The sequence below is a fragment of the Neomonachus schauinslandi genome, chromosome 16 (genome assembly GCF_002201575.2).
Source record: "Neomonachus schauinslandi chromosome 16, ASM220157v2, whole genome shotgun sequence".
In the NCBI taxonomy this organism is placed as follows: domain Eukaryota; kingdom Metazoa; phylum Chordata; class Mammalia; order Carnivora; family Phocidae; genus Neomonachus; species Neomonachus schauinslandi.
The window spans coordinates 4,079,324-4,089,795 of record NC_058418.1 but is presented as its reverse complement, the minus strand read 5'-3'; the positions used below and the strand labels follow the sequence as shown (position 1 = coordinate 4,089,795).

The 10,472-nt window shown below is 43.1% G+C and overlaps 1 protein-coding gene across 1 annotated transcript in view; it reads right to left on the bottom strand.

The window, feature by feature from the left end:
* Nucleotides 1-9,941: 9,941 nt before the first annotated feature.
* LOC110573634 (zinc finger protein 345-like) overlaps nt 9,942-10,472 on the bottom strand; it is a 1,988-nt gene continuing 1,457 nt past the window's right edge. Inside the window, exon 2 of the mRNA XM_044911344.1 lies at nt 9,942-10,331. Within this exon, the coding sequence (XP_044767279.1) occupies nt 9,942-10,331 (390 nt within the window). The remainder of the gene's footprint in view (nt 10,332-10,472) is intronic.

The window sequence follows — 10,472 nt, the reverse complement described above, 5'->3', positions numbered from 1 at the left end:
TCCCAGAATTTCTGCACCAAACCCCATATGCCCACCACTACCCTGACACACATCTCACACAAGGCAAAAGAGAGCTTACAAAGGGCTTAACATGAAGATCATCAAAATAAGGAGATTCCCCCCGGGCCCCCAAAGCAATGGAGAAGCTTTCAGATTATCGAAGCCCTCCCACTCCAAGGAGAGTCCCCTGGCCCTCCCTGTGGATGTGATGGACCACCACTGAAGCTGAAGGAGAATCCTTAGAGAATGTAAGAGCTTGATAATGTTGGATAGCAGGTGTCCCTCTGTGAGAGGGAGGACCAACAAACTAGACTTTTCTTTCTTTCTTCTAAGATTTTTTTATTTTGTTTATTTGACAGAGAGAGAGTGAACATAAGCAGGGGGAGTGGGAGAGGGAGAAGCAGGCTTCCTGCCGAGCAGGGAGCCCGATGCAGGACTCAATTCCAGGACCCTGGGATCATGACCTGAGCCGAAGGCAGACGTTTAACCATCTGAGCCACCCAGGCGCCCAGCAACTTGGTAAGTTTATTGAAGTAGCACGGGGACATGACTTGTGCTGAGAAAGAGCTACTACACTTTTGTTTTTTAAAGATTTTATTTATGTGAGAGACAGAGAGAGGGCGCGTGCACAGCCATGAGTTGGGACTGATGAGGGAGCAGAAGGCTAGCTGAGGACAAAGCAGAAGTTGACACCCTACACTGCTCCTCTCCCCACCCCCCCATATATGTGACATTCCTCAGGCACTCCTGGCTGCCCTAAAGGAAAAAGAAATGGTTAACTGGAGATCACAGTCCTGCAGGACAGGAGTCTCCTTCAGTTTACAAACGTCCTAGTGATTTACAAGGAAGAAGCTTTCTCATCAATAGCCTAACTTCCAGAGACCCATAACTCAGTTTCCTGAAGCCCTAACATCATCCTCCCCTCCATAAAATTGAGGGAGGCTGAGGCAGAAGGAAATGTACATAAAATTGAATTTCTTCTAAACCTGAAGCTCACTGACAAGGATGTGTTATAGGAGGAATATAACATCCCTCCAGGAAACTTCCAACTGTCTTCATGTTAGTACCTCATTAGAGGGAAAAACAGCCTTGGCTCAACAATAACCAGGTCTCCATTATCCTGAGAGTCTCCTTTAGCATATGACAGTCCTTCTGGACACCCCCTTTGACCTCGCCTCCCCAGCTCCCAAGTATATAATCAGCCACACCTCACAAACCCAGAGCAGCTCTTTCTGCCCACAGGTCCTGCCCCGTTCTTTAATAAAATCATCTTTTTGCACCAGAGATGTCTTAAGAATTCTTTCTTGATCGTCGGCTCCAGACCTCACACCACAGAACCTCGTCCATATTCCAAAACTCCATCAGGAGGAGGGGCAGAGGGAGAGGAAGAAGCAGACTCCCTGCTGAGCAAGATGCCCACCCCAGGGCTCTATCCAAGAAACGTGAGATCCTGACCCACCAAAGTCAGACTGAGCCACCCAGGGACGAAAAGAGCTACGCTTGTAATGTTTGAAGCTGGTGGTTATATGCTTAATGGTCAACGGGGTGGGCTCCTATAGGGAGCATTAGATCATAAATGTTTCCACAAATTTTTTTTTTTTAAGATTTGATTTATTTGACAGAGAGAGACAAAGCAAGAGAGGGAACACAAGCAGGGGGAGTGGGAGAGGGAGAAGCAGGCTTCCCGCTGAGCGGGGAGCCCGATGCGGGGCTCGATCCCAGGACCCTGGGATCATGACCTGAGCTGAAGGCAGATGCTTAAAGACTGAGCCGCCCAGGTGGCCCTTTTATTTTTTAAGATTTTATTTATTTATTTGACAGAGAGAGACAGTGAGAGAGGGAACACAAGCAGGGGGAGTGGGAGAGAGAGAAGCAGGCTTCCCACTGAGCAGGGAGCCCGATGCGGGGCTCGATCCCAGGACCCTGGGATCATGACCTGAGCGGAAGGCAGACGCTTAACGACTGAGACACCCAGGCGCCCCAAATTTCCTTTTTTTTTTTTTTTTAAGATTACTATATTTGAGAGAGAGTGAGTGGAGGTTGGGGCAGAGGGACAGCGAGAGACCATTTCAAGTCTACTGTGCACTGAGCTGGCAGCCAAACTCCACAGGGCTCAATCCCATGACCTGAGATCATAACCTGAGCCAAAAATCACAAGCCAGGGGCTTAACCAACTGAGCCACCCAGGTGCCCCTCCTCAAATTTCTACTCCTAAAACTACTTTTGAAAAATTTCTATGGTGCTTTTCATTCAGTTCTGATGGGGGAACAGAAGGCAAGCTGAGGACAAAGCAGAAGCTGACGCCGCACAACCCATCCCCCCAAAGGGAGCCAGCACTCCTGGCTGCCCTAAAGCTACGGAAAGGAAAAACAAATAGTTAATTTGTAGAGATCACATTCCTGCAAGGCCTGAGTCTCCCTCAGTTCACAAATGTCTTAGCAATTAACAAGAACAAAGCATTTCTACCAATGGCCTAGCTTCCAGAAGGAAATGCAGATACAATTAAATGTCCTTATAACCTGCAGTCCATTGAAAGATACCTGAGGCAGCCTGAGTGTAATGCTCCTCAGGAAGTTCCCAACTATCTTCATGTTAATACCTTGCTAGAGGGAAAATAACCTTCACTTGACAATAGGAAGGCCTCCAGCATCCGGTGAATCTTAACATATGAAAGAGCTTTCTAGAAACCTCCTTTATTCCTTACCTCCCCCAACCCCATAGTATATAATCAGCCACCCCTCACAACCCCAGGCAGCAGCTCTCTCTGCCCACGGGTCCTCTCCCTGTGCTTTAATAAACCACCATTTTACGCCGAAGACGCCTCAAGAATTCTTTCTTGGTCGTCGGCTCCGGACTCCACCCCACTGAACCTTACCCATATTCCAAAACCCCATCAGGTTTGATAATGATTATTGGTGGATGTACAGGAAGTCATGAGACCCTTTAATAATGACGCAACCAGGGCACTTGGGTGGCTCAGCTGGTTGAGCGACTGCCTTTGGCTCGTGTCATGATCCTGGGGTCCTGGGAACCAGTCCCACATCGGGTCCCCCCTGCTCTGCGGGCAGCCTGCTTCTCCCTCTACCTCTGCCTGTCACTCCCTCTGCTTCTGGTCTGTCAAATAAATAAGTTAAATCCCCCCCAAAAAAAAATGTAGCAACCAGCACTTATTAGATCATTATCATAACTATGCACGCTGTAAGTCAGCCTTCTGGGCTAAGAGTGAACATTTTTCTGTTTTCTATGTCTCATCTTTTCACCAAGGAACAATTTTCTGTCCTTAAATTTTGTAGTTTTACTACAAATTCCAGTTTTACTTAAATTCCAATTTGTTAACACATAGTGTACTAGCAGTTTCTGCAGACTTTAGTATTCTTCACTTATGTACAACACCCACTGCTCATCACAAGTGTCCTACTTAACCTATCACCCATTTTTTTTTTTTTAAGATTTATTTATTTGACAGAGAGAGACACAGCGAGAGAGGGAACACAAGCAGGGGGAGTGGGAGAGGGAGGAGGAGGCTTCCCGCGGAGCAGGGAGCCCGATGTGGGGCTCGATCCCAGGACCCTGGGATCATGACTTGAGCCGAAGGCAGACGCTTAACGACTGAGCCACCCAGGCGCCCCATCTTACTTTTTTTTTTTTTTAAAGATTTTATTTATTTATGTGACAGAGAGAGACACAGCGAGAGCAGGAGCACAAGCAGGGGGAGTGGGAGAGGGAGAAGCAGGCTTCCCGCAGAGCAGGGAGCCCGATGCGGGGCTCGATACCAGGACCCCGGGATCATGACCTGAGCTGAAGGCAGACGCTTAACGACTGAGCCGCCCAGGCAGCCCATCCTATCACCCATTTCATCACCCCTCCAACCCACTCACTCCCCGACAACCCTTAGTTTGTTCTCTACAATTAAGAGTCTGTTTTGTGGTTTCCCTGGCTCTTCTTTCCCCTATGTCTGTTTCATTTCTTAAAATCCACATGAGTGAACTCATCAGGTATTTGTCTTTCTCTGACTTATGTCATTAGGAGAATACACTAGCTCCATTCATTATTTTTTATAGCTGCTTAATATATCATTGTATATATTTGTCCTTCAGTCCTTAAGGCTGTTGAAGGATGAAGGGGTCATCTTGTGTAACTTCTTTATGGTGACAGGAGTCGTAGACATTTCCCTACCTAAGGACTGAAATTGGTCACTATCTGTCCCTACATGTAACTTTCATAGAAGGCCATTGTCATAGAGTCCAGAGGGGATATTGGGATGAATTTGTTTTGAGTACTAAGCATGATCTTTTGGCTGGGTGAAGGAACAGGATCTGCTTGCATATATCTCAATAGGAGGGAACAGAGCACAAGAGAGAACATGTTAGAATTAATAATATAATGAAAAATCAGAAAAGGCATGAGAAGCCCCATTGGGATGACTATAGATAGTCCACCTCCCCAACAGGAATTTAAACAATCAGTAACTGACAAAGTACAGAGAGCGAGAGAGAGAAATCAAGAAACAGGGGCGCCTGTGTGGCTCAGTCGTTAAGCGTCTGCCTTCGGCTCAGGTCGTGGTCCCAGGGTCCTGGGATCGAGCCCCACGTCGGGCTCCCTGCTCCGCGGGAAGCCTGCTTCTCCCTCTCCCACTCCCCCTGCTTGTGTTCCCTCTCTCGCTGTGTCTCTCTTTGTCAAAATAAAATAAAAAATCTTTAAAAAAAAAAAAAAAGAAAGAAATCAAGAAACAGATGCTTAATGGCACAGAACTCATGGTTACCAGTGGGAAGTGGGTGAGGGGAAGGGTTAAAGAGGGGTTGGGGATTAAGGAGCGCATCTGTCCTGATGAGCAAGGGGTGAGGTATAGAACTGTCAAATCACTCTATTGTACACCTGAAACTAAGAAAACTTTATGTTAACTAAATAGAATTAAAATAAAGTATTATAAAGTCAGAGACCCTGGGTGGCTCAGTTGGTTAGTTGGCTGACTCTTTGTGGACTGAGGTCAAGATCACAGGATCGTGAGATGGAGCCCCAGGTTGCCCTCTGGGCCCAGTGTGGAGTCTGCTTTAGATTCTCTCCCTCTCGCTTTGCCATTCCCCTCCCCAAACACCACCAGTCACAGGTGTGCTTTCTCTCTCTCATAAAACAAAACTGCTAAAATTCTTTTAACAGTATAAAATAAAATGTAGAATTAAACTGTCATGAACCAAAAAGAAAAAACACTAATTAAAAAGTTACAGGGACTGTGCATATCAAAAAGCATTCAAAGACTATGAAGAAAAAAGTGCAAAGCTTCCTGAGTATGGTGCCTTCAGTCTGCAGTGGGGGAAATAAGGCATCTGACTGGGAAGACCTCTCTTGGTAAATAACGTGGCATGTGAAGACACCACAGAAATGTGTTACTTGGTTTGCGTTTCCTCATAACCTCATTCTGGTGAGGACTAGTCCTCTTCTGGTTATAATAAGTCACAAAATCTGAGAGGGTTTGTGGTTCTGCTTCAGTGCTTATGTAGTTGAAGTTGTTTTTTGGCCAGCAATGGAAATCACTGTTTCTGAGCTGCAGCCCAACAGGCTGCATGTTAAAAGAATCACTTGGCATTGAGTTATCACTCTACTAATAGGAAGATGATTTTCTCTTGGAATACTGCATGGCCACAATTCACTTTAGGGTCAGAAGCACAGATTGCAGGTCTGTGGGCACAGATGCATCTGCCTCTGAGAAATTTAAAATTATTCACAATGTGGCCCATTTAAATGCTTGTTGCATTCCGTAAATGAGATTCTGAATGAATCCAAGGACAAAAAGGACATTAGCTCCTCTCACTAGAGGGTGGCAGAGACAACTTCGGCACCCAGCAACCATCCCACAGGGTTTCCCACTCGTGATACAAATAATTTAGGTGCTGCATCAGGGGAAACATAGAAGAATCAGCCCCTTAGCATGCTGAGCACTTTCAATTTAGTCAGGCTAACTCCAGAGAAAACCAAGACACAAAAAACAATCCACCATCTCCAGGGTGACACCTGAAAGAGCAAGACCACTCTAATTAGCACATTCAATCATAGCTAAAACCTCTGATGACATAAAAATTAAGAATAGTCATTGAGAGTTTCTGAATTTGGGGGGAGTCAGGACGGGAGAAAAGATAAATATTTCCATTTGTTTGCACAGGTATATTTTGTGCAAGTGCTGCAAGTCAGGTGATCTAAAACAAAAAGTTTCTTAAATCTGTAAAACACAAAATACTTTTTAAGGTTTTTATCTTACCATTCTACTTAGTTAACATACAAAGTAATATTTTAGGTGTACAATAGTGATTGTACAATTCCATGTAACAGTCTGTGGTCATCACAGGGGCAGTCCTTAATCCCCAACACTTACTTAATGCATCCATCTACTCACATCCACTCTGGCATCCATCAGGTTGTTCTCTAAAGTTAAGAGTCTGTTTCTTGGTTTGCTTCTCCATTTCTTTGTTCTTTCCCGTTGCTCACTTGTTTTCTTTTTTGAATTACAAATACGAGTGAAATCACATGATACTTGTTTTTCTCGGACTGATTTCACTTGGCAGAATACTCTCTAGCTCCATCCATGTTGTGGCAAACGGCAAGATGTCATTCCTTTTAGGGTGATAAATATTCCCTTCTATATATATATATATATATATCTTTATTCATTGAGGAGTCAATGAACACTTTAGCTGGACTGTTTTAAGAAAAAGTCTCACTGACTCTCACTGTTGAACTGCCCCTTCAACAAATCCTTGCCATGCAAAGAGCCAGAGCATGGAACTATACTCATCATGGTGCTGAGGAAAGGGAGGAAGGTTCCACACAGCAGTGAAGCAGCTTGCCTGAAAGGTCACCCAACTACAGTGGCTCTTACCTTGACTGGGGTTATCTACCTGGGAAACAAGTGCTTGGGTTCAACCACAGCACAAGCCTTGCTGATCCTGCCTATTCCACTGTCCAGAAGGCTCCTTCATCTCAAACATCTATTCTACCATGTGACATTTTAAAACTATGCCGAAATGATTGCATCATCCAATACCCTCCGCCATCCCTTGTCACTGATCTAGGCCTGGGAAAATACAGTAATCATTGACATCCAACAGCATTACTCCTCAGTAAGACACAGGAGATCAATCAAATCATCAAGATAAAGCAGGACTTCCCTACTCCTGAGAAACCCACATTTGCCAATTCCTTTTCCCCATTACATGTATTTATTAGATAACATCACCAAGAGCTGCCTGTGCCTTCGCAGTGACTAAAGGGAGTCCCCTCTGGGTCCCTCCCCACATTGGAAAGACTTCTTTACATTTCCTATTAATAGGTCTTATCTTTCTAAGGATGGTGCCTTCATCAAATTTTACTTCGATTCACATCCCACATCCCTGTGCTAAATGTCTGAATTAATACCCATTGACCTTCCATCTCTCTAGTCTCAATGAAGCGTTTATTGAGGACACTCTCTCCACAACACAGGCAAAAAAGAATGGTTGTGGTGCCTACGTAGCTGGAAACAAAAATGAGGAAAAATACAACTGGAGATCTGGAGAGAACTAGGAAATAAAACAAGGAGAAGTTATTTTTCTATATCCAGGGTGTCAGTTGGGCAACTTGCGACAGTTGTCCTCCTCCACATGCTAATTCTTCATCTTAAATATTTTCTCTCCCTTACCTGGGCTACCATATCACTCCTATTGGGATAGATTTCTCTTTCTTATGGGGTATCTATTACACATGTAGCATGGTCATATGCACATGTGAACTTCATAGACACATCAAAACAATTCACTGCATAAAGAGGGGCACATACTTTAATTTGGGGCCGTGGTGCAATGCTTTAGAGTCCCAAGGCTAAGTCCAGAATATGCCATTCCAGCTAAAACAGGTTTAGGGAAGTTCTGTGGGAGTCTTCTCTAAAGGACACGGAGGGAAAGCATTGGGAGAAAGGAGGGATGGGGGCTCACAAGGAAGGATGGCAGATGTGATACCAGAAGTTCCATTAACTTGTGACTCTGCAGCGTGTTGTCCAGGGAATGCGCTGGCGAGAAGGGCTCCTGTCAGTGCAAGGCCCCTGCAAAACTACTGGCTACACAAAGTGGATGCCAAATAACACTGTCATGGAGTATGTGAGCTAAAACATCAACAACACCTCTTATGTTACATACCTCTGTCATGTACCCATAATAATATCATAGTATTCACGAAGAGGAGAAAATCGTATAATAGACTAGGGGAAAAATAATCACCCATCATTTAAACCTTCAGACCACCGAGGAAATGGGATTCCTAGGTATATTGTTCTACTCCATTACCAAACAGGTGATTGATTCCATCCGCCACCTACAACCCTCAATGAGACAGGTTAACACTAGAGGTAGGATAACACGTCATTCATCACACATCCATGTCAATACGTTAAAAACCAGTATATTTTCTTAATGAAAATATATTAATCTCACACATGGACTAAGTTATGCACTTCAAATCCACTCTATTATCACCATTTAAAATACAGAATACACACGTGAAAAAGCATTCGAGTGCTGTTAGAAGGATGTGGGAGTACTTAATTCCAAAAATATCATGACTGAGGTAAATTCTTAAGAAATGTGTATATACAACAGTATGGCCTTGTAGGGAAGAGTCAACTATCCTCTTTCGGTTATCTGTCAGGATTTCTTCATTTCAACCACATCAACACATACTCTCTAACAATTGCACTTATGAATATACATTGGTAGTTTACTGGACTGACACCTCTTTTTCCTTAAAGAACAATTAGTAAAACCGTGTACTTCTAATATTGAGGAAGTTCTTTAGTTTTAACATATGGAGAAGCATGTGCTCTGAACACCTATTTCATGGTATCTTACGTCAATGTTATAACCGTAAGCAGCCTCTCCATTGAGATATACTTCGTATGTTGTGTATTATCCTGTCCTTCATCTTCCATGGAAAATTAGGGATGCATGAGTCCCACCTAATGTAGCAGGGCATCTAATATCTTTGAAGTACCAACGATCAGCCACATGGCCGTACACACCCAATGGAATAAAAGAATTTTCTGAAGTGATTTCAGAGTAAAATACATTAATATTGCTAGTCACAAATCTCGAATAGGGTTGATGAAAAAATAAAAAACATATTAATTACACATATGTAAAAGTCCATCCACTAAATCTGTTGAAATACAATAGCATACACATTTTCTAAATGTTTAAGTATGATTATTCCTTAGAACTATTTTCATACAGAGTAATGTCTGAATAGAGTGACTAATGCATTCCTTTTACTTGATTTCTGTGACATTATTGGCATTTGATGTTCAATTAAATAGTTTTCTAAACATTGGTATCTTTCAATTTACTTTTTTTAATGCACTCTCTGGTGTATACTCCAGTGTATATTAAAATGAAGGTCTTTCCACATTCCGTATGTTCCAATGGATTGAGTCTAGGATGCATTTTGTGATATTGAGTAAGGTTTGAATTCCAGAAAAGGCTTGTCCATTTTCTTTACATTTTACAGTTTTGCTCCTATATAACTATGATGTTAAGTACGTTGGGAGATCCAGTGAGAGGTTGGACACATTCTTTAATATTTGTATAGTTACTCTCCTATATGAAATCTCTGATATGGAGTAAGGAGAGAGCAGTCTTTAAGTGTTTTCTCACATTCCTTACATTTGTAGGTTTCTCTCCAGTATGAATTCTGTGATGTCCAGTAAGGGCTATTTGCCTGCTAAAGGCTTTGGCACATTCTATTCATTTGTCAGCTTTCTTTCCAGTATGAATTCTATGTTTAGTAAGGTGTGCATGCTGGTCAATGGCCTTGCCACATCTGTTATATTTCTAAGGTTATCGTCCAATATGAATTCTCTGATGTGTAGTAAGGGGTGAGCACTCCTTAACCATTTTCTCACATTCTTTACATTGGTAAGATTTCTATCTAGTATGAATTTTATGATGTTTAATAAGGACTGAGTGCCTGTAAAAGGCCTTGCCACATTCTGGACATTTGTAAGGTTTCTCTCCAGAATGAAATCTGTGATGTTGAGTGAGGTATGAGTGCCTGCTGAAGGCCCTTCCACAATCTTGACATTTGTAAGGTTTCTCTCCAGTATGAATTCTGTGATGTTGAGTAAGGTCCAAGGGCCAATTAAAGGCCTTGCCACATTCCTGACATTTGTAAGGTTTCTTTCCAGTATGCATTCGGTGATGTTTAGTCAGGTTTGAGCATGATGTAAAGGCTTTGGCACATTCTGGACATTTGTAAGGTTTCTCTCCAGTATGAAATCTGTGATGTTGAGTGAGGTATGACTGCCTGCTGAAGGCCTTTCCACATTCTTGACATTTGTAAGGTTTCTCTCCAGTATGAATTCTGTGATGTCGAATAAGTTTTGAGGGCCACTTAAAGGCCTTGCCACATTCTTGACATTTGTAAGGTTTCTCTCCTGTATGAATTCTGTGATGCTG